The 25424-nt window shown below is 45.2% G+C and overlaps 1 protein-coding gene across 1 annotated transcript; it reads left to right on the top strand.

Moving 5' to 3' along the window:
• The first annotated feature begins 7166 nt into the window (after positions 1-7166).
• LOC123052740 (chlorophyll synthase, chloroplastic) lies at positions 7167-25315 on the top strand. Its single transcript, XM_044476073.1, has 15 exons — positions 7167-7407; positions 7495-7545; positions 7651-7739; positions 8066-8153; positions 8634-8719; positions 8832-8918; positions 22134-22199; positions 22283-22366; positions 22460-22521; positions 23185-23260; positions 23341-23403; positions 23477-23558; positions 24219-24295; positions 24769-24816; positions 24934-25315. The coding sequence occupies exons 1-15, from the start codon at positions 7296-7298 to the stop codon at positions 24994-24996; spliced, it is 1134 nt and encodes a 377-aa protein (XP_044332008.1). The 5' UTR covers positions 7167-7295; the 3' UTR covers positions 24997-25315.
• Positions 25316-25424: the final 109 nt, after the last annotated feature.

Genomic DNA, 25424 nt, shown 5'->3' with positions numbered 1-25424 from the left:
GAAGCGGAGCCGGACATTGGAACGGCTTCGCCCTCTCCATCCAGTCCTGAAGAAACGGTGATGATAACTTAGTCATCATCCTTGAAACAGGCAAGTAAGGGATGCAGTAAGAATAACATACCTCGTTGGCGAGGTGGTTAATGTCATGACCGCGGTCCGAATCTGTGGTCGGCGGTGTTTCGTTGCCCTTAAAAAGCAACCTCCAGGAATCTTCATGAGTGGTTTCGAAGAGCCTCTTCAGGGTATGGTACATCTTTGAATTGAACTCCCATAGAGGGCGGCTTCGGCTTTGGCATGGGAGAATTCGGCGAACTAGCATCACCTGGATTATATCGACGAGTTTGATATCTTTATCCACCATGCTTTGAATGCACATTTGCAGCGCTGTCAGCTCGTCTGGCGAACACCAGTTCGGGCCCTTCTCAACCCAGGAGGTGAGTCACATGGGAGCGCCAGAGTTGAATTCGGCAGTTGCGGCCCAGGTGGTGCCACGGGGTTCTGTGATATAGAACCAATGTTTCTGCCATTCTTTCACAGTCTCCACAAAAGTGCCTTTTGTCCAGGAGACATTGGCCAGCTCGCTCACCATGGCGCCTCCGCACTCCGCGTGCTAGCCATCCACCACCTTCGACTTCACATTTAAGACCTTGAGCCACAGCCCGAAGTGGGTTTGGATGCGGAGGAAGGCCTCACACACGACGATGAACAGCGAGATGTTGAGGAGGGAGTTCGGGGATAGATCATGGAAGTCTATCCCGTAGTAGAACATCATCCCGCGGACGAAGGGGTGGAGTGGAAACCCTAGCCCGCGGAGGAAATGAGGGATGAATACTACCCTCTCGTTGGGCTTCGGCGTGGGAACGATTTGTCCCTGGGCCGGAAGGCGGTGGGCGATTCCCTTCGCCAGGTACCCGGCCGCCCGAAGCTCGGCGATGTCCTCCTCCTGGACGGAGGAGGCCATCCACTTGCCTTGACCTCTGGATCCGAACATGGTTGAGTGCTTGCTCGAGACGGAGAAGATGAGAACTTGGGCGCTGGAGCTCAAGAATGGAAGGGCAGAGGAAGAGAGAAGGCGTGGGTGAAGAAAAGGGATTCTTATCTCCTTATATAGGCAGTAAATATTGGACGCCTCCCCACTCGCCTTAAAATTCGTCTACTCCCAAGGGCTGTGTAAACGGCACGGTTGGGTTACCCACACCCATATTGATGAGAATCCCGTAATAAGGGGACACGATCTCCGCTTTGACAAGACGTGCCAATGGCAACCGCGTCTCGAAACATGGAGCAGCAGACGAAAAACGGTTCGAAATTATGACCGAACAGATGTGATGTCATGTTACAGAGAGTTGTCAGCAGATTGGACTCGTGTAAACTTATATTCTCTCTATGGTTGTGTGTGGTATGTATTACAGGTCCGGACACGTCGATACGTCCGAAGACTATTTTGGAATTCGGAAGGAGGAACCCGCCTTGCAATGCCGAAGACAGGCCTACGCGCCAGATACCTTGTCATTGAAGCTAGGTTCAGGGGCTACTAAGGGAGTCCTGGACTAAGGGGTCATCGGGCGTCCGGCCTGTTAGCCATGGGCCGGACTGATGGGCTCTGAAGATACGAAGACCGGAGACCGCACCCGTGTCCGGATGGGACTCTCCTTGGCGTGGAAGGCAAGCTTGGCGACTAAATATGTAGATGCCTTTCTTTGTAACCGACCTTGTGTAACCCTAGATCCTCCCGGTGTCTATATAAACCAGAGAACTTAGTCCGGAGAGAAGGACATTATCATAACCACACAAGCTAGGCCTCTAAGGTTTAGCCATTACGATCTCGTGGTAGATCAACTCTTGTAATACTCATATTCATCAAGATCAGTCAAGCAGGGCGTAGGGTATTACCTTCATAGAGAGGGCCCGAACCTGGGTAAAACATTATGTCCCCTGTCTCCTGTTACCATCGACCTCAGACGCACAGTTCGGGACCCCCTACCCGAGATCCGCCGATTTTGACACCGACACCCTCCTCCACCATAATCCACCTCGATCATATCGTAGCGGTGCTTAGGCGAAGCCCTGTGTCGGTAGCAACATCATCACTGTCATCACACCGTCATGCTGACGGAACTCTCCCGTGAAGCTCTACTGGATCGGAGTTTGTGGGACGTCATCGAGCTGAACATGTGCTGAACTCGGAGGTGCCGTACATTTGGTACTTGGATCAGTCGGATCGTGAAGACGTATGACTACATCAACCGCGTTCTCATAACGCTTCCGCTTATGGTCTACGAGGGTACATGGACGATACTCTTCCCTCTCCTTGCTATGCATCACCATGATTTTGCGTGTGCGTAGGATTTTTTTTGAAATTACTACGTTCCCCAACACAATTTCCTTTGGGTATCCTATGAAGACACATTTCTCTGATTTGGGTTCGAGCTTATCAGGTTGAAGCTTTTTCACATAAGCATCGCAGCCCCAAACTTTAAGAAACGATAACCTGGGTTTCTTGCTAAACCACAGTTCATATGGTGTTGTCTCAACGGATTTTGATGGTGCCCTATTTAACGTGAATGCAGCCGTTTCTAAAGCATAACCCCAAAACGATAGCGGTAAATCAGTAAGAGACATCATAGATCGCACCATATCTAATAAAGTGCGATTACGACATTCGGACACACCATTACGCTGTGGTGGTCCAGGTGGCGTGAGTTGCGAAACTATTCTGCATTGTTTCAAATGAATACCAAACTCATAACTCAAATATTCACGTCTACGATCAGATCGTAGAAACTTAATTTTCTTGTTATGATGATTTTCCACTTCACTCTGAAATTCTTTGAACGTTTCAAATGTTTCAGACTTATGTTTCATCAAGTAGATATACCCATATCTTCTCAAATCATCTGTGAAAGTCAGAAAATAACGATACCCACCATGAGCATCAACACTCATCGGACCGCATACATCAGTATGTATTGTTTCCAATAAGTCTGTTGCACGTTCCATTGTTCCGGAGAACGGAGTTTTAGTCATCTTGCCCATGAGGCATGGTTCGCAAGCATCAAATGATTCCAAAAGCCCATCAAAATGGAGTTTCTTCATGCGCTTTACACCAATATGACCCAAACGGCAGTGCCACAAATAAGTTGCTCTATCATTATTAAACTTATATCTTTTGGCTTCAATACTATTAATATGTGTATCACTACTATCGAGATTCAATAAAAATAGACCACTCATCAAGGGTGCATGACCATAAAAGATATTACTCATATAAATAGAACAACCATTATTCTCTGTTTAAATGAATAACCGTCTCGCATCAAACAAGATCCAGATATAATGTTCATGCTTAACGATGGCACTAAATAACAATTATTCAGGTCTAAAACTAATCTCGAAGGTAGATGTAGATGTAGCATGCCGACCGCGATCACATCGACTTTGGAACCATTCCCCACGCGCATAGTCACCTCGTCATTAGCCAATCTCCGCTTAATCTGTAGCCCCTGTTTCGAGTTGTAAATATGAGCAACATAACCAGTATCAAATACCCAGGCGCTACTGCGAGCATTAGTAAGGTACACATCAATAACATGTATATCAAATATACCTTACACTTTGCCATCCTTCTTATCCGTCAAATACTTGGGGCAGTTCCGCTTCCAGTGACCAGTCCTTTTGCAGTAGAAGCACTCAGTCTCAGGCTTAGTTCCAGACTTGGGCTTCTTTACTTGAGCAGCAACTTGCTTGCCGTTCTTCTTGAAGTCCCCCTTCTTCCCTTTGCCCTTCTTCTTGAAACTAGTGGTCTTGTTGGCCATCAACACTTGATGCTCCTTCTTGATTTCTACCTCTGCGGCCTTTAGCATTGCGAAGAGCTCGGGAATTGTCTTATCCATCCCTTTCATATTATAGTTCATCACGAAGCTTTTGTAGCTTGGTGGCAGTGATTGAAGAACTCTGTCAATGACACTATCAACAGGAAGATTAACTCCCAGTTGAGTCAAGTGGTTGTGGTACCCAGACATTCTGAGTATATGTTCACTGACATAACTATTCTCCTCCATCTTGTAGCTATAGAATTTATTGGAGACTTCATATCTCTCAATTCGGGCATTTGCTTGAAACATTAACTTCAACTCCTGGAACATCTCATATGCTCCATGACGTTCAAAACGTCGTTGAAGTCCCGATTCTAAGTCGTAAAGCATGGCACACTGAACTATCGAGTATTCATCAGATTTGCTCTGCCAGACGTTCATAACATCTGGTGTTGCTCCTACAGCGGGCTTTGCACCTGGCTGTGCTTCCAGGACGTAATTCTTCTGTGCAGCAATGAGGATAATCCTCAAGTTACGGACCCAGTCCATGTAGTTCCTACCATCATCTTTCAACTTAGCTCTCTCTAGGAACACATTAAAATTCAAAGGAACAGTAGCACGGGCCATTTATCTACAATAACATAGACATGCAAAATACTATCAGGTACTAAGTTCATGATAAATTAAAGTTTAATTAATCATATTACTTAAGAACTCCCACTTAGATAGACATCCCTCTAATCATCTAAGTGATCACGTGATCCATATCAACTAAACCATGTCCAATTATCACGTGAGATGGAGTAGTTTTCAATGGTGAACATAACTATGTTGATTATATCTACTATATGATTCACGCTCGACCTTTCGGTCTCAGTGTTCTGAGGCCATATCTGAATATGCTAGGCTCATCAACTTTAACCCGAGTATTCTGTGTGTGCAAAACTGGTTTGCACCCGTTGTATGTGAACATAGAGCTTATCACACCCGATCATCACGTGGTGTCTCGGCACGATGAACTGTAGCAACGGTGCATACTCAGGGAGAACACTTGTACCTTGAAATTTAGTGAGAGATCATCTTATAATGCTACCACTGTACTAAGCAAAAGAGATGCATAAAGGATAAACATCACGTGCAATCAATATAAGTGATATGATATGGCCATCATCATCTTGTGCTTTTGATCTCCATCTCCAAAGCACCGTCATGATCACCATCGTCACCGGCTTGACACCTTGATCTCCATCGTCGCATCGTTGTCGTCTCACCACCTATTGCTTCTACGACTATCGCTACCGCTTAGTAACAAAGTAAAGCAATTACATGGCGATTGCATCTCATACAATAAAGCGACAACCATATGGCTCCTGCCAGTTGCCGATAACTTTGTTACAAAACATGATCATCTCATACAACAATTTATATAATCACGTCTTGACCATATCACATCACAACATGCCCTGCAAAAACAAGTTAGACGTCCTCTACTTTGTTGTTGCAAGTTTTACGTGGCTGCTACGGGCTTAGTAAGAACCGTTCTTACCTACGCATCAAAAACTACAACGAATTTTCGTCAAGTGTGCTGTTTTAACCTTCAACAAGGACCGGGCGTAGTCACACTCGATTCAACTAAAGCTGGAGAAAGAGACACCCACTAGCCACCTATGTGCGAAACACATCGATAGAACCAGTCTCATGAACATGGTCATGTAATGTCGGTCTGGGCCGCTTCATCCAACAATACCGCCGAATCAAAGTATGACATGCTGGTAAGCAGTATCACTATTATCGCCCACAATTCTTTGTGTTCTACTCGTGCATATAACATCTACGCATAGACCTGTCTCGGATGCCACTGTTGGGGAACGCAGTATTTCAAAAAATTTCCTACGACCACGCAAGATATATCTAGGAGATGCATAGCAACGAGAGGAGAGATTATGTCTACGTACCCTCGTAGACCGATAGCGGAAGCGTTTAGTAACGCGGTTGATGTAGTCGAACGTCTTTGAGATCCAACCAATCAAGTACCGAACGCACGACACCTCCGCGATCTACACACCTTCAGCTCGGTGACGTCCCTCGTACTCTTGATCCAACTAAGGCCGAGGGTGAGTTCCATCAGCATGACGGTGTGTTAACGGTGATGATGAAGTTCCCGACGCAGGGCTTCGCCTAAGCACTACGACAATATGACCAAGGTGGAAAACTGTGGAGGGGGACACCGCACACGGCTAAAGATTAACTTGTGTGTCTATGGGGTGCCCCCTCCCCCGTATATAAAGGAGGGGAGGAGGAGGAGGGCCGGCCACAAGGGGCGCGCCCAAGGGGGGGATCCTACTCCTAGTAGGAGTAGGTTCCCCCTTTCCTAGTCCTAGTAGGAGAAGAAGGAAGGAGAGGAAGAAGAGAAGGAAGGGGGGGGGGGGCGCTCCCCTAGCCCTAGTCCAATTCGGTTTGGGCTAGGGGGGCGCGTGCCACACCTTGGACCGCCTCCTCTCTTCCACCATTTTGCCCATGAGACCCAATAACTTCTCTGAGGGGGGGGGTGTGTTCCGGTACTCTGAAACTTATCTGAAACGACCCGAACCATTCCGGTGTCCGAATGTAGCCTTACAATATATGAATCTTTATGTCTCGACCATTTCGAGACTCTTTGTCATGTCCGTGATCTCATCCGGGACTCCGTATTTATTGAGCCCTTTAGCCAAAACACAAAGACCATGACAAGATATTAACGCTGCTACTGCGTGATTTCGAAGCCAACCAGACTAGCGCATGCAGCGGGTGCCCGCTTCCTTTTTTGCATGCAGCCAATCATGGCCACGTCCAGCAGTAACAGACCAGTCCATATTCATTGCATGAAGCTGGTTGGTATTCCGATTCTGCATGCAGCTGGCCGCTCGCATTTTCAACCAATCGTGCACATGCCTAGCGAAGGGAATTGAGGTAATTGTCTAGCGGCCTTGTTAAAATGGACGCAGTTGGGTGGCTAGCAGGCCCAATAAACCCGAACGAAGGTAGTACTTATTAGATGATGAGTTGTTAGAGTGACAGAAACTTAAACCCTAGTTTATGCGCTATTTCGTAAGAAGCTGATTTGGATTCATATGTTTTATACTATGTTTAGATTTATTTTAGTTCTTTTTTGGTAGTTGCGAATACTTGCGAGAGTAGAACGAGTTGAGACGGATGTCGATAGTTTGATTGTCAGCATTGGAGATGCCCTAACAGTTTTCTCATGCAAACATTTGTTACATAATGAAAATCATAATGACTGAATTAATATTCTACACGAAACTATAAATCCAATTCGGTATCGGTATAGTTAAATCCATTTCCCGGAACCATTCCAATTCTAGGCTTGGGCGGGCAAAGCCGGCCAACAGGCACGAATTGCGCCGGCGTTATCCTCCCCCTCCCACTTCCCACTGTCCACTCCAAGCAGCTAGTGGCCGTCTCCTCTTCCCCCGCTTCCCCATGGCCACCTCCCACTTCCTCGCCGCCGCCGCCGCCACATCTTCCTCCTCCGCCGCCTTCCGCCCCCCTCTCCGCTTCCTCTCCCTGCCGCCTCCTTCTCTAACCCTCAGCCGTATACCCTCTTCCTCTCTGGCCTATTACTTTACTGTGTATCTATGCTGCCGCGTCTTGTGCTGATGCACGTGAGTTCCGTTCGCAGGGCGGCGGCCGTTCCCGGTGGTCCGCGCGGCCGACGCCGACGCTAAAGAAAGTGCGCGCCGTTCCTTGTGAAGTTCAGCTTGTTCCGCGATTGATTCCTGGGCGTTTCGGCTGAAGTTCTGACGTGTGATTTGTTTTACTGTGTTGGGCACGGTAGCAACGAAGCCGAAGGTCCCGGAGAAGGCGCCGGCGGCGGGTTCGAGCTTCAACCAGCTGCTCGGAATCAAGGGCGCCAAGCAAGAAGACGTGAGTCATTAATCTGCTCCCATGAACTGGTTTCTCATCGCAATATTAGTATTTATGGATCCAAATCGGAGTCGTTTGTTAGTTGGCTGGTTGGTCAGGCATGCGTTGAATTCGGGATTCAGCATGCAGCAGATGCAAAGTGTCTGGCTGTGGATGCTGAAATTTATGAATTTCACCTTTTTGTGGAGTATGTTTTATGGAGTTGCGAGCATGGCTTGTGTGTACTAGCTTTGTGCTTAGACTAATCACTATCTAGCTAATTTTGTGTAGGGACTAGAAATGATAATTTGCTCATTAACCCCCTCTTTATCATGCTGCATATACAGAACATATGGAAGATCCGCCTTCAACTTACTAAGCCGGTGACATGGCCTCCGCTTGTCTGGGGTGTACTTTGTGGAGCAGCTGCCTCTGGTATGCTTTATCGACTATTATGGTTTCTATCTGTACATGAATAGTTTATACTTAAGTGGAGTTGGAGTTGGAGTTGGACAGCTATATTTTTCCATGAGATGCATCGTTGTTACATTGTGCCACATTCCTTAGATTTGCTAGTCATCTGTAACATGGTGATTTAAGTTGTGCTGGCTTGCAATGGTGTCGATATGATCTGTGGGCCTACAGTATCTTTCTCACTATCCTTGGTCCCATATATTTATTTTGGAGTGGACCAAAGAATTGAATATTGATTGACTACAGGAAACTTCACCCAATTTCTGCAACAAAACAACACATGGCAACTCAACAATACTATTCTCCCCTCTTGTCAGACGTCTAGAACTTCTAGCGTTTAGGATGAGAATACAATACCATTATGGCTTCTGTGCTAATGAATGCTGTTCCTCTTGGTGTACAATGCAACTGTTATGCTTATTTGAACCTCTCATGCTGCAGGAAATTTCCACTGGACAGTTGAAGATGTTGCAAAATCTATTGTTTGCATGTTAATGTCTGGTCCATGTCTTACAGGATACACGCAGGTTTATTTTAGATTCATCGTGTTTGATCTATTCATATTTTGCAACCTCACATGTTTCATGGAAAACTATTTTTACTAAAGAATATGTCAGCTTCAAAAATTATTGCTTGTAGACAATTAATGACTGGTATGACCGAGACATCGACGCTATTAATGAGCCTTATCGTCCTATTCCTTCAGGAGCTATATCAGAAAATGAGGTATGACCATCTCCGGGAGTGAGATTTATTCCATGGCAACTGCTAATTAGAATTTTGTTTACTTTCATGACTTTAATAAACTATTTACCACTTTGTAGGTTTATTTGTCACCACATTTTATTTTAGCAATGAAAAAATATTTAATTCCCGGAAACGTTCATTCATATATTTGTCATTGTATCATCGATTACTGGGCATGTGTATGCATGCTTTGTTGGAGACAATATTGCCTCTAATGCAGTCCAGTTGAATTGTAATCAGGTTTGTGTTTGCTTGCCGTAAGTCTAAGTAATGCTAGTCCGATTAGGGTTTAGTTAGTTCTAATTAGGACAGTTTTTTTTACGGGCATGTGTTGGAGTTGGTTTCCGATTTTCCATGCCTTGGTGCTAGTTGATTCGGATATGAGTATAGGTCTACGTGCTGGCCAGGACTCAGTAGTAATTCGATTCCGAGTTGTGCTAACTGCTAATTGTCCTAAGTTGAGTAGGTCTAGCTTTAGCTAGCTTTGGTCTCATATATACGTGCACAAGGGCTGTGAGATTGTATGCTGGATTGGGAAATAAATAAAAAGAAGAGGGGCACAATATGTGGAGAAGTTTTCCTTTTAAAATCTGCTTCCTTATTTGACACTGGAAAAGTTTTTCTTCTTTATTTGACACAAGTTCTAAATTTTATTCCCTATATGACATTTTCGTCCATTTTAAGCCTAAATGACACCTGAAAAGACTCTTTTGCCCCTCATGTGGTATGTGTGTGGGGGGCAATAGCGCACACACGCAGCATCAGTGCGAAAGCAGAAGCACACACGCATCAACACATACACATGCACCAACACACACGCACGCGCACACACACGCACGCGCGCGTGCAACACACACACACGCACACACACACACACGCAGCAACACACACGCACGCAGCACACACCCACATACACACACACGCAGCAGCACACACGCAGGCAACACATAGGCACGCAACAACACACACACGCGCACGTACACACGCAGTAGCAAACACACACGCAGCAGCACACATGCACACACACATGCAGCAGCAGCACACATGTGCGCCTGCACCCACACACGCAACAGCACACGCACGCGCGCACACATACCACATGAGGGGCAAAATCGTCTTTTCAGGTGTCATTTAGACTCAAAATGAACGGAAGTGTCGTATAGGGAATAAAATTTAGGACTAGTGTCAAATAGGGAAGAAAAACTTTTCCAGTGTCAAATAAGGAACCCGATTTTAAGACAGTGTCAAATAAGGAATTTTCTCCAATATGTGCCTTTTTTTCGAAAAGGGGGAATTCCCCGGCCTCTGCATCAGAAAAATGCATACGGCCATCTTATTAACCAAATAAAGTAGTGCCAACATGGTTCGAAGGTCTCCACAAGTAATAACGAAGCAAAGAAAGCTCACACAGAGCCAAAAAGGCTAGAAACACCCACTAGCCATGAAAAGACGCCACAACCGGCTGGCTAGAACTAGATAGGTAAACTACATGCCTATCCTATTACATGACCGCCATCCAAACCGGTTGAAGATATCCCGAGCTACCATCTCCCAGCGGAAAGACCCAGTAACCAAATGCTCCCTGGCCTCCGTCGGGGTGAGTAGCGACCACGAACGGATCAGTGCCGTAGTTCGGAATATAACCTGCAAAAAATGGATACATGATATTCTGTTAAAAACCAAATCATTTCTGCAAGTCCAGATAGTCCACAGCAAGGCACAAACTCCAACCCGAATGTGTCTCGCGAAGTCAGGCTCAATCCCATTAAGCCATGTCCCAAATAACGCGTTAACAGAATTCGGTGGATTGATATTAAAAGCAATGTGGACCGTCTGCCAAAGTACTTTGGCCAACGGGCAATCGAAAAAAAGGTGTTTGATTGTCTCATCCCGAACACAGAAACTACACCTAGTAGGTCCTGTCCAATTACGCTTTATCAAGTTGTCCTTGGTTAAAATAACTTGTTTATGGACAAACCACATAAACACTTTTATTTTCAAAGGAACTTTGACATCCCAAACATGCTTGGAAGTAGGAATGGAGTTTGAATTAATAACATCAATATACATTGATTTAACAGTGAATACTCTGGACTTAGTCAATTTCCAGCGTACTTCATCGGGTTGTTGGGAAAGCTGGACCTCCATCAGTCTCCTAACTAGACGGAGCCATTCTTCCCAATGATTGCCCGCTAGCGTCCGTCGGAATTGAATATTAAGGGGGATAGATTGAAATACCGATGCGACGAACACTTCACGTCGTTGAACAATACGGTACAAAGACGGATATTGGATGGCCAAAGGTGTCTCGCCGAGCCAAGTATCCTCCCAGAAACGTGTACTAGTGCCGTTTCCAATAACAAACTTCATCCTATTAAACAAAGATTGTTTGACTTTCATCAGACCTTTCCAGAAAGGTGAATCGGTCGGCCTGACTGTAACCCGGGACAAAGTTTTTGTCTGGAGGTACTTGGTACGAAGGATTTGAGCCCACATGGCATCATTCTCCGTTGAGAGCTTCCACAACCACTTGCTAAGAAGGCATCTATTCTTAACTTCTAGATTCTCAATACTGAGACCCCCTTGGTCTTTCGGTCTACAAATGATATCCCATTTAGCAAGCCGATATTTTCGTTTAAGCTCATCACCCTGCCAAAAGAAACGCGATCGATAGAAGTCCAGTCTCTTCCTAACCCCAACTAGGACCTCAAAGAACGATAGGAGAAACATAGGCATACTCGTGAGCACCGAATTAATCAGGATTAATCGGCCTCCGTATGACATGAGCTTACCCTTCCAACAACTCAGTTTCTTCTCAAATCGGTCCCGGATGCACTTCCACTCTTTGTTTGTCAGCCTACGATGGTGGATTGGAATACCCAGATAAGAGAAGGGTAACTCTCCCAACTCGCACCCAAACAATTGCCTATAAGCCTCCTGTTCGTCTTTGGCTCTACCAAAGCAGAACAGCTCGCTCTTATGAAAGTTAATCTTTAACCCGGTCAATTGTTCAAATAGGCATAACACAAGCTTCATATTTCTTGCCTTGGCCAAGTCATGCTCCATAAAGATAATTGTATCATCAGCGTACTGAAGGATGGAAACACCTCCATCAACAAGATGAGGTATCAATCCACCTACTTGACCATTTTCCTTAGCCCTTCCTATCAAAATTGCTAACATATCCACCACAATGTTAAACAAGATAGGGGACATCGGATCTCCTTGTCTTAGGCCTTTATGTGTCTGGAAGTAATGACCTATGTCATCATTAACTTTAATTCCCACACTACCTTTTTGCGTAAATGAGTCAACTTGTCGGCGCCAGGCTTCATCAAAACCTTTCATACGCAATGACTGTTGGAGGAATGGCCATTTGACCTTATCGTACGCTTTCTTGAAATCCACCTTAAAAATTACTCCATCTAATTTTTTGGAATGGATTTCATGGAGCGTTTCATGCAGGACGACCACCCCTTCAAGGATATTTCTGTCCGGCATGAAAGCAGTTTGGGACTGTTGCACCACAGAATGCGCAATCTGTGTGAGCCTATTAGTCCCTACCTTGGTGAAAATTTTGAAACTAACATTGAGGAGGCAGATCGGCCTGAATTGCTCAATTCGCACAACATCCATTTTCTTAGGAAGTAGTGTGATAGTTCCAAAATTCAAGTGAAATAACTGAAGCTGTCCAGAGAACAGATCATGGAACATATGTAGCAAATCCCCCTTAATAATGTGCCAGCACTTTTTATAGAACTCGGCCGGGAATCCATCCGGTCCGGGAGCCTTATTGTTTTTCATCTGTGCAATAGCATCAAACACCTCCTTCTCTGAGAACGGGGCAACCAGAATATCATTATCGGCAGCCGATAGCTGAGGCACATCCTCAGTCCTGGACTCATCGAGGGACACACAATTATCCTCCGGAGGTCCAAATAACTGCTTATAATACTTGGTAATATAAATTTTTAGGTTATCCTGTCCTAAAATAGTGCCCTCATCTTGTTCAAGCTGAAAGATACGCTTCTTTCTGTGTTTACCATTAGCTATCAGATGAAAGAATTGAGCATTCGCGTCCCCTTGGACCACTTTGCGGACTTTAGCACGCAAAGCCCACTTCAATTCTTCTTCGCGGAGCAGTTCAACCTCTTCTCCGCCTCAGTTTTAACCTGAAGCTCAGCTGGCAGTAAAATAGTGGACTCGGCCTTAATGTCCAGGGCCTGTATAAGAGAAAGGAGTCTATCCTTTTCAATCTTATACACACCACTGAGCTATGTTTTTAAGGCGGTAAGGCGAGGCGAGGCGCTGGGGGGGCGCCTCACTGCCTAAGCGCTGAGGCATAAGGCGAGGCGACGCCTTAGAGACTTGTAAGCAACAGAATTAAGTAGAATTTGGTAGGCATACAGCCATACACACCTTGCAACTGATTGTTGTAGAGCCCCCATCCTCTTTGCACTTGCTTTTCTCCCCAACAGAATTCTGCATCAACATGAAGTCATGAACAAATATGTTAGAATAATGTATCACTTACCAGTGCACATTCCACAAAAAATAGAAATAAAAGTGAGGCAGCAAACAAAAGTGGAAAGAAAGATAGCAAGTATGAGTGCAACTGCAATCTGCAATGGTCCACATAAGACAAACAGAATAATAGATAATTCCACATAAGACAAACAGAATAATAGATAATTCCAGCATAGCAAAAGGGATAAAGGTGGCCAGCTCAGCTCTCTCATGTCTCTCCACTCTCAAAGTCTCAATCAAAAGTCATCATCATCAAACTCATTGGCATTGGTGTTGTCTTCACCATCTTGGTCAACATTAGTTGGCTCTTGATCGTCATTGCTCACATCATCATCATCCTCAACGTAGTCTGAATCCTCCCCCTCCGCATTGGGCATACTTGAGTGTTGCTCTTGCTCCAAGTCCTCCTCTACCTCATCTTCTTCAGGAATTATAGGTCGTGTTGTAGTAGGTCTCTTGCGTGCGTAGTGCAGACGGACATTTGTCTGGCCCCTACGAAGTGTAGTTGCTGTCCTATGCAGATTGCGGCCTCGAAGGTTTGAAGATGCACCAATAGCCACATCAACATCCTCCCATGTAATGTCTTGATTGTCTTCAGGACAACCTCGAGCACCTTGAGGTTGTGATAGTGATGGGTCCACCCACTCATTGCCCCAATCAAAATCCTCAATGACCAAAGCCTCAAAGCTATTCTCGCCCACCTTCTCACGCCTCTTTTGAAACCGTTGCATATTCTTCCGGTTGTATGAAACAAAGACAAGATCATTCAACCTTTTCCATTGTAATCTGTTCCTTTTCTTTGTATGGATCTACAAAGTAGAAACAACAAGTGAAATAAGTAAATAACTTGCTGAAATCATCATTGAACAAACACAAATACTGCTTTACTAGTTGACTTACAAATTCAAACGTGCTCCAATTCCTCTCACAACCAGATGATGAAGCACAAAGACTAACAATGCGCTTTGCAAACCTTTGCAGGTCAATGGCCCGACCACCAAATGAACTCCACCAATCAACTAAAATGATAAAAACTGACACATATTAAGAGTTTGTACAGAAATTACATTGCTGGAACTGGAATTAACATGCTGAAATTAACATGATGCATTTAATATGACTTACGAGGGTTTCTTGTGCTCATGGTCTCAAGTGCCAATGGATTAGAAAAGCTTTCTCGCTGTTGCTCATAGAGCACAGATTGTTGATCAATCTTTTTTCGAACATTGGCATCCGGTACCATTTTTGCAAGCACATCATTAAAGCAGCTCCTAAGCTCCCCAACTAAGGCATCATCATTTCTGCTTACAATAGGAAAGAACTTTCCTGGGTTCAAAAATAGAGCAGCCCCATACAATGGATGATCCATTTGATTCTCCCAACGCTTATCAACAATGGCCGAGATCTTCTTGAGCAATGGTTGCTTGTTTTGTTGAGGGAAACCTAGATTGATCCTCTCCTTTGCATAAATCATAAGTGCTTTAATCTCTAGCATGGCAGGCTTCTCATCACCATCTGCTACTCTAAGAACTCTAAGAAGTGGAGTTGAAGCTCTAAGGCAGTCCTCAATTGCGCTCCACCACTCCGTTGAAAGTATAATCTCTTGCACATTCAAGCCAACTTGTGTTTTTGCTAACTTGTTTCCAACCCATTCTTCAGATGTAAATAAACTCCTCAATGCAGCCTTGTTCTTGACCAAACTCCTAAGTGTGAGGATGGCTGTGGCAAAACGAGTGGCTGCTGGTCTCACAAGATCCCCACCCGTGGCCTTCCTCATTAGACTAAGAAGTCTTCCATGTCTATAGATGAAAGTTGTGACACGTCTAGCCCCTGCAATAGGCTTCTTAAATGCCTTCAACTTTCCTATATCTTCCAACATTAGGTCCAAGCAATGACATGCACACGGGCTCCAATATAGAGTAGGCATCCTCTCCATTAGAAGGTGGCCAGCTTTCTTGTAATTAGCACCATTATCGGTGATAACTTGTACCACATTCTCTTTTCCAACATCCAGAATTCTCTTCTCAAGCAAATCAGCTATCATATCACCATCATGATATACACTTGAGGCATCAACCGACTCCAAGAAGAAAGTGCCCTCTGGACTATTAACAAGGAAGTTAATCAAATGGCGTCCTCTTTTATCCGACCAGCCATCCGACATGAGTGTGCATCCATATTTTTTCCATGCTGCCTCGTGTTGCCTCCTCAAAAGTCCTGTTTCCTTCACACAATCATTAAGCAATTTCTCTCTCAGCTCATGTGCACTAGGAGGCTTGTAACCTGACCCATATTGACAAGAGGCTTCAATTGCAACCTCAAACTGCCTACTACTTGCAGCGTTGAATGGAATGCCACACTCGTAAAAGAACAATGCCCACTGCATATTGACATACTGCCTCTCTTCTGGAGTCTTTGTGCTGGACTCCATGGTGCTTTGAGAACACCCAGAGCGTCTTTCATCTACAAGATCCTCGGGTGTTCTTCGTAGCATGGCAACAATTGGCTTGGAACTATTGGCGGCAGACACAACAGAAACAGACTTCTTTTTACCTTGCATGTTGGTGATAAACGCTTTCTTATTCTGTTTGGCTGCTGTCCCTGAGCTTGGCCTTTTAGAGGCGATGTTTGCTCCAACTGAACTCACCTCCACAACCTCCTGAACATCATCTACATCTACTACTCCCTTGATCCTCCTATTTTGCTCCAAATATGTTCCCATTTCTCTCCTCAATTGTGTGGTGGCCTTAGGACAACCAATTGCATCTCCCCCGACGCCCGCAAGATGCTCTTTATGCCTCTTGATCCCTCCAGAAGTTATCTTGCCACAAAGAGCGCACACAACAAGATCCCGATTTGGAGGCTCAAACCAATATCCATAGTTCCATCCCGGATCATTTGACCGTTGTGGCTTCCTTGTTGGATCTTTCATTGGATCGTAGGTGGGCTCACCCCCATCAGCTGCTGCATTTCCATCCATGGTGCTACACTTCTACTACCTGCAGCAAACAACCAAACACAAAGGAATATTAGCATAACTGATAAAAGGGCTGCCATGGCATATGAAAAGGCTGCTGTGGCAGCAACTAAACTACTCTACTCATGCAGATGTAGCAAACAGCGACAATCAACTAGCCATTAAACTAATCAGCATTCAACTAGTCATTAAACTAATCCATTGTTGAGCACAACACATCATGCATCAGTATTCAACTAGCCTTTATTCTAATCCACCCAACAGGCCAACAGCATGCATTATTTTATTCAACCAAGGAGCATCCACTAAGGCACTAACCCCACTATCATTAAACTAATCACTAACATATGCCTGGCCACTAAGGCACTAACCACTATAAGAGACAAGTGAGCAACCACCAACCAGCTAGCACAAAACAGTCCAGCAAAGAAGAAAGAGAGCAGAGGAGGGTGTGGGAGAAGGGAGAGGGAGGTATACCTTACTGTTGCTCTTGCTTGTTGTTGCTGTACTGCAGAGGAGGAGCTGCTGGACAGGAGGATGAGGAGGAGCTGCTGGACAGGAGGAAGAGGAGGAGCTGCTGGACAGGAGGAAGAGGAGGAGCTGCTGGAGAGGAGGAACCGTTGGAGAGGAGGGGGAGGAGCTGCTGGAGAGGAGGAGGAACCAGATCTGCTGGAGAGGAGCCACTGAAGAGAAGGAGGGGGAGGAGTGTGTGGATTGGGGGCTGTTTCTCTCTCTCTCTTTCTCCCCTCTTACCTGTTGGCGCCAACATGATTCCAGTTTCCCGCCTAAAACAGCTCCCCTGCCTGCCTGGCAAGCTAAGGCGTCCAAAATGGACTAAGGCAACGCCTCGGACGCCTAGGCAGACGCCTCGGACGCCTTATAGCTTAAGGCGGACGCCTTAGACACCCACCTAAGGCGAGGTGGACGCCTTGCCCTCGCAGGGCGCCCTGACGCCTAAGCGTCGCCTAGGCGACGCCTTAGGGACGCCTTGAAAACAGAGCCACTGAGGTGCTTAGCCCAACCCCGTAAGGAACTTCTTAAATGCCTAATCTTATTCTGCCAACGCTTGATCGCAGTCGTGCCTCCTGCACCTCTCTCCCATTCCCTGGCAATCAAGTCCAAGAACCCCTCGCGTTTGAACCATGACATCTCGAAAGAAAAGGTGTTCTTGTTACCTACGTGGTTCGGCTCCCCTGAGTCCACGAACAAGGGTGTGTGATCGGATATTCCCCTGGAGAGAGCTTGCACCGTAACCAGAGGGAACTTTTGTTCCCACTCCACGCTCGCAAGAACTCGATCAAGTTTTTCATAAGTTGGGTTTGGCAGCATCAGCCCAGGTAAACTTTCTACCAGAAAGCTCAATCTCCCTCAGATCCAAGCTTTCAATAATGGTATTGAACATAAACGACCATCTGCCGTCAAAGTTATCATTGTTCTTCTCCTCTCTCCTCTTGATGATATTGAAATCACCTCCAACTAAAATTGGAAGCTGTTCTGACCCACAGATTCGAACAAGGTCTGCCAGAAACTCCGGTTTGAGCTCGGGCTGTGCGGCACCATAAACCGCCACCAAAGCCCAGTTAAACCCATCTATCTTAGACCTGACTCGAAACTTCACCGCGAAGTCACCCATCACTACACTTCGTACTTCAAGCGAATCGCATCTCACACCGAGTAAGATACCACCCGATCTTCCTCGCGGAGGGAGGCAATGCCAATCGAAATCAATACCACCCACAAGAGAGGAAAGAAACTGGGGCGCAAAGTTTTCTCTGCCAGTCTCCGATAGAGCAACAAAATCTAACTTTTGCTCTAAAGCTGCCTCAGTAAGGAACCTTCTTTTAGCCAAGTCCTTCAGACCTCTGCTATTCCAAAAGATTCTTCTCATATTTCATCATGGAATTTTTTAGTGATTCGAATCCTAGCACTCCTACGAACTGCGGAATCAGGATAGATCTTCCGTTTCCACTTACGTTTTGGTTTGCTAGGCTCTGACACGCGGTCCTCATAACCGGGTTCACTTAAACTACCAGCATCATTCTCTATGGGTACATCATCGTCCTCAGACACATGATTTGGAGGTGCTAGATCCGCACACAGATTATCGAGCACTCTAACCCCTAACGCATCAATCTCATCATCATTCATTGGTTTAACCGCTGCAAGATTACGAATAGTCTCTAAGACACGTTCCGCCTCCAAATCTAACAGATCATTGACCGAATTAGTAATCTCACTATCCATGGCACCTAGTGAAACTCCTAATTGGTTTGCATTATTTATAATCTCCTCATTAGAAAAATGCAATAAAGAGTTAGATATGTTGACGGACATACCAGAAGATAATGCAGCCTCCTGCAGCTTGGCCGCCCTCATAGCGCACCGCTGCTGCATATCATCCACCTTCGGGAACTCGTGGATGCGAGCACTCATCCGTCTCCCCGTCGAGACGGGGTCCGGGATCCCGCCAAAAGCAACAACCTCCTCCCTAGTAAAACCTGGCGCTGAGTCCCTCAAAGGATCAACCGAGGTTACCAGAGAAGGCGGCTGCGGGCTCCCAAGCCCCTCAGACAGGTGCCCCACGCTGGGGTCCACGGCCACCGGTGCGATCGAAGAGGGGATGGCGGGGGCCGCCTGCCCGCGCCCTCCTCCCGCCCCACCCGCCGGTGCAGACGGAAGAACTGTCGGCGAAGGAGAGGCGGTCCTCCAGACCGCCGGGGAAGAAGGATGAGTCAGGGCCTCCTGCCCCAACCCTCCCCCCAACGCAGCAGATGGCGTAGGTGTCGCCGCCACCACCGGAGTAGCAGGAGCCGAGGCCACCTGCCTTGGGCTCCCTCCCCTGGCGCTGGCCGACTCCAACGTGACCGACGTCGCCGGCGTCGGGATATGGAGGAGAGACGTCAAGGCCTCCTGCCCCGACCCCCCTCCCCCCAACACCAGCTCACAGGTAGCAATCCGCACCGGATCCTCGACCACAAGAGGAGGAGGGGAAAGAGAAGCGACCTCCGGCTCCCCCACCCCAACTCCATCCAGAGTCCTCGCCGATGAGGCCCTCACCAAGCGTCCAGGCACAGAACCGCCAACCCCCTCAAACTCCAAAAGAGGAAGCGTGCGCTCAAACATATCATCAGAGTCTACCCGGTCACTCCAAAGTCTGGGAGGCGCTGATGCTGGCTCAAAAGACCCGAACCGCAACGAGGTCATAGGCACCGATGGCGATGCTGCCGGCTCAACCCTGGTCCCATCCCCGGGCAACTGAGCATCTGGGCGAGATCCGTTAGACCCCTCTCATGTGGACTCATCAGTCTGTGCCCCATTGGCTCCCGCACCGCCATCACCCTCATGCATATCAACATCATTCCCATTAACCGCATCAGCAAACAGATCTGTGTCCTCAAACTCAATATCGAGCGGGAACACCTCTCCCCTATAAGTCCAGTTGACCACATCAGGCACGAACTCAATATCCAGAACACTGACTAGAAGCCGGGCCACCCCATGAGCCCGGGTAAAAGCCATATCAACTCTCTCCGTCTTCCCAACCAACATACCCAAACTGGCCACAACTCGAACATCCTGCAAAGGCTTAGACGGGGCCCCTACAAACCGCAACCAGACCTGCGTAAGCGGCTTTCCCTTAGGCTCCACCTTCTTCCACTCGTGGAACTCCAGAATGCACGATGTGCCAGGAACTCTACACAAACCAAAGCTCAACAACCGCCGCAAGTCATCCACCGTGGGAAAATCAACCTTATAGGCCTTATCCTCGAGAACCACCAGCTCCCACCGAAAGTCCCCCGGAGCCAGCTCCTGCAGCCTCCGCACGATCTGAGCCTCAGTCACCTCTCCCTGGGTAGCTTTCACAACCCCGGTGGTCAAGCTCGGGGTCTCATCTGGAATCTCTCGCGCAGCCGGTGATTCAAAGAACATAAGCTCAGCACAGTAGACTCCATACACAGTCAGCGACGGAGCCTGGTCACGCAAGAACGGGCACTCCCCCGAGGCATGAGCCGGCTTGCCGCATGTCTCACACAGCTCGGCCACGCACTCAGCAATGAAATGGCCCTTCTCCCATGTGTTGGTGATTTTTGATGTGATCGATCCTTGGGAAAAATCCAATATGCCTCTGTAAGTAGATTCTACATGCATAAAACGAACTTGTTGATTTCTTATCTTTTGAGGGAAAAAAAAGATAATGGAGGCTTTTGTTATCCCCAGACGCTGCATCATAGATGCATTGCAAAGTTTATCTTGACTATGAAAACATTATCTTTTCAGCAATGTGTCATATTGTTTCTCCTTTCCTTTTCATAAAACAACCACTGTAGAATATCCTAGTATTTCCTTTCCAAAGTTTATGCTAGAGAATGCATGTAGGACTTCTATAACTGTTAAGCAGACTTCTCAAATATATTACTGTCACAACCACATGCTTACAAGATGTTTAGTTATCTTTGTCTATATGTCCTTTTTCTTATTCGATTTCACATGTACTTGTTTCTATTTTCTTTCAATAAATATTGTAAGCATATTTATGTTATAAGTTGACCCTTTTCATCTGCCCTATTATCCAGTGATGGTGCATGAATAAAAGACATCAATTCTTAGGATGCTACACCATTTGTAGAATGCTACACACGGACTTTGCCTTTATGTTTTTAGGTCATTATAAACAATAGACAATGCATTTTTGGTGCCATAAGTCCAATATCTCATTTAAAATATACCGTTGGATCATTTGATATTATTTTTGAGCAAGATACTGTGTAATAAAAGATGGTTGCGTGCATCAATCCATCCAGAGGCTGGGGGCGCTCCCTCATTTTTGTTTTTTTGGTTCAAAACATCAAAACTTCATAACTGGCCTGTCCCTATAATTGCTTCCGCATGGGTTCTGTTCTCATTAGAGTCTGTGTTGTTGAAGTGTATATGTGGATTGCCTAGTGCTTTCCATCAGTTTGTACTTTTGGTTGCGTTGGATAGTGCATGAAGCTTAACATGTGTTTCACTTATATTGTAGCTTGAATATTATAGGAAAATACACAGGAGCTCCTGGGTGCTCCACATCCCTATACGAATATTAAATGTAAAAATACCAAAAAATAAAAAAAAATCTGAAATTTGGGGATATCAAACCTGGGTTCTCAATCAACTCCCGTGTGAAATTTCATGAAAAAATACCAGAAAACATATCCGCGGCGAAGGAAATACTGTCGAACAAAAATCTGCCCAAACAATTTTTTCTATACATAGGAATTTTTTGTCTTTTTGCCACGAATACATTTCCAGGTTTGATATCCCAAAATCTCAGATTTGTTTTTTCAAATTTCTTGGTATTTTTTTGAATTTAATGTTCGTATAGGGGTGTGGAGCGCCCGGGTGCTACAAATCCGCTTCCGAATATTATAGACATTATCTAGATGGCAAGTTGATTGATGCGATACTTTGTTTGAAATTGTTGTGCTTTACTGGTTGGAACCCCATTTTCGAATTGCCTTTTTATCCAAGCGGATTTGTTTTCTTATGAGATGATGAAGAATATGTATTGCTACAGTCTTCTGTAGAACGTTTCAAACAAAATTGGCTTCTTATAATGACAAGCTTCCGATCGTCCGATCTTACTCTAAAGGCTGATGTCAGATGTCTACTGAGAATTGACATGTCTTACTAATGTTGTTGATTGGATCCAGGTAATTACTCAGATCTGGGTATTATTGTTAGCAGGTCTTGGGTTGGGTGCTTTGTTAGACGTATGGGTAAGTCACAACAAGACTTACTTTAGTATACTAAGAGGTTGAAGATACGTTCCTTCTTTGCTTATTCTCTAGTTTCATTTCAGGCAGGGCATGATTTTCCTATTATTTTCTACCTTGCTCTGGGTGGATCCTTGCTTTCTTACATATATTCAGCGCCGCCTCTCAAGGTACTTGAGTACTTGTGTTCGATTTTAGCATAGTACACTCTGTTGTGAACTCTGATAAAAAAAATGTCCATGTCTTATTATTCCTCATTTCAGCTCAAGCAGAATGGATGGATAGGAAACTTTGCTCTTGGTGCGAGTTACATTGGCTTGCCCTGGTAGGATGAAAGCTGTGAATATTTTTTTTCATGTTTAATAAGAGGATAATGTTCTGTTGGATGTCACCTATACTATATGCAAGAAGATGCATCTTTTTTCCCCGCTTTTTTGTGGTAACCACTAATTACTGTGGACTGTCTATCATTTTCAATGTAATGGACAAATTAGTTTGGATTTTATCAGACTACAATACCAAGTAGAAGGGATTGTATTTTCGTTAGTGGTAACATATTGCATTCAGTCCCAGCACAACTGTCACTTTCCTCTTCTCAAGAAAAAAAAACTCACTTTCCGAACATCAGAACCCTAGCCCATGACTGAGGAACTGCAAGTCCGTAACCAGTTCGCACTTGGTAGTTTGCTGATTGATTACCGAAGTTATTTAATCACGTTTATCAATACCACTCGGTATGTGCAAGAGCCAATTTACTTGGCTCCAACATAGACGCAACTTCCACTTCCCATCAGAAGTACAGGTGTGGCCTGAAGCTCAGTGCCGAGCTGTCGGGTGGGAATTTGTGAATTCTGTTGAGACTTAATTAGTTTGTGTTAAAATGTATAAAATACCATGAGGAATAATAGGGAAGAGAATTCCATATTAGGATTCAAGGACCAGAGTTACTCTACTAAGGTACCGTAAAATCCTTATATCTTTTGTGCAGGTGGGCTGGCCAGGCATTATTTGGAACTCTTACTCCTGATATTGTTGTCCTAACTACTTTGTACAGCATAGCTGGGGTATTTATATTTCATGATCTGTATTGCTTGTTTGCAATCCTGTATACCATGATCGCTAACTGTTTTTCCTGGCTTTGTAGCTAGGGATCGCTATCGTGAATGATTTTAAGAGTATCGAGGGGGATAGAACTCTGGGACTTCAGGTTATTATTCTTTTTGCCTATATTGTAGGTTTATTGTCAAAGCATATCTGTTTACCATTTTACCTTTTTGTAGTCACTCCCTGTTGCCTTTGGTATGGAGACTGCAAAATGGATATGTGTTGGAGCAATCGACATCACTCAATTATCTGTTGCAGGTAAAGATACAAAATTTTCATTTCTTTCTTCCTTCATGGCTTACTATTAAGCCATTGGCTGAACATATAATTGAGTGGCCACGTGGAACACGTGGTTTGCAACCCAAACTTGACAAAAAAACATATACTCCCTTCGTCCCACAATATAAGAACGTTTTTCAAGCTAACATAGCTTGAAAAACGTTTTTATATTGTGGGACGGAGGGAGTAATAGAGTAGTTCATGGATTTATGCGACTACCTAGTACCTACCATACCATAATGTCATGGGCCAGCTGCGAAAATAGATCGTACTTTATGTCGAGAAGTGAATAGATCATACTACAACTTTTCAGCCTAATGATGGAAGCTTTCATGGAACCTTGGAAGGCAGTTGGTGTTAGTCATAACGATAGAAGATGTGTTTAGTGAAGAAAAAAAGATGTTCAGCGTTACCAGAAAGTTTCAGATGTTGGCAAACTACACCCAAAGCTTGCCGTAGTATAACTATTTTCTGTTTTTGTTGGGCCGAACAAGAGTGCCTGAATTTGAATTGTACTACAATCTACCAGTATAAATTAGGGAGCAGAGGAAACTTACGTTCATTCGCTATCTATTTATCTATCTATCTATCCTGAATTTATGTTGGGAACTTGCCCTAATCTTGTAACTCCATTTTCAGCCTACCTCCTGAGCACTGGTAAGCTGTATTATGCCCTGGCACTAGTTGGACTGACAATTCCCCAGGTGATCTTGCAGGTGAGCTGACCAATCTTTTTGGACCTTGGATATAATTATTTCTCGTTATTGTATTTCAGATGTTCCCACTCCCCCAGAATTTCCTATTCACACGGTCACATGAAATAAGTGAAAATCATTTAGATGACTTATATTATGAACAAAAGCTTTATCTGCAAGGCTTGTCAGACTGTCCTTTAGCACTTACTCCCTCCATTCACAAATATAAGATGTTCTAACTTTTTTCTAAATCGGATGTATGTAGACACCTCCATTCACAAATACTCCATTAGATGTTCTAACTTTTTTCTAAATCAGATGTATATAGACACGTTTTAGTTTGTTTATTCACTCATTTCAGTCCGTATGTAGTCCATATCGAAATATCCAAAACATGTTATATTCGTGAACGGGGAGAGTAATAAACATGAAAAGAAAACACTGACTTTGCCACTTACGTTGTGTACATTCTAATCCTTGATTTCATCGAGCAGTTCCAGTACTTCCTGAAGGACCCCGTGAAGTACGACGTCAAATACCAGGTGCGCGCGGTCGTCGTCTCCCCCTGCATTCTTTTTCTTTCTCTCCAGTCAGCATCCACGGCCTCTCCCAAAACTGCATCTTATCGTGCCGCCGCCATCTGATCGTGCTTAATGCAGGCGAGTGCGCAACCGTTCTTCGTGTTCGGCCTGCTGGTTACTGCCCTGGCGACCAGCCACTGACGGACGGACAGACCTCAAATCAAGCTGGATGCTTTGGATGAGGAGGCATTTTGTACACACCAACACAGATAGTGGAATAAATCTGCAGCAGCAACATCAAGAAGGCCTCCCTGAATGCTGAAGATGGAAACGTTAGGCGGTGGCTCTTTCCTTCTGCTGCCGTGCCGTGCCTTAGTGCGCGTAGACCGTAGGTGCACGGTGCCAGGTTGTTTGTTTGTGATGTTATCAGTTGGCTGTATAACGTAATTTTGGATACGATACGGTACGTGACAATGGTTTATGATCAGATTGTTTCTCCTGGAAAGTGCATTTCGGTAAAGCCTCTCCTTCCGTTCCAGAGGAGCATCATTCATGAGAAAATGAAAAAAAAGGTCCGTCTTGTGCTGGAAAACAGTGCTGCATAATCCTTTTTTTCTAGGGTAATAAAT

The sequence above is a fragment of the Triticum aestivum genome, chromosome 1A, assembly GCF_018294505.1.
Source record: "Triticum aestivum cultivar Chinese Spring chromosome 1A, IWGSC CS RefSeq v2.1, whole genome shotgun sequence".
In the NCBI taxonomy this organism is placed as follows: Eukaryota; Viridiplantae; Streptophyta; class Magnoliopsida; order Poales; family Poaceae; genus Triticum; species Triticum aestivum.
Note: the sequence above shows the minus strand (reverse complement) of the source record. Positions and strands in the feature narration are given on the sequence as shown.

Coding starts and splice junctions, on each gene's coding strand:
- LOC123052740 (XM_044476073.1), top strand. CDS start 7,296: ATGGCCACCTCCCACTTCCTCGCCGCCGCCGCCGCCACATCTTCCTCC. Junction 8,154..8,633: donor TTGTGGAGCAGCTGCCTCTG/GTATGCTTTATC, acceptor CTCATGCTGCAG/GAAATTTCCACTGGACAGTT. Junction 24,296..24,768: donor TTCCCCAGGTGATCTTGCAG/GTGAGCTGACCA, acceptor TTCATCGAGCAG/TTCCAGTACTTCCTGAAGGA.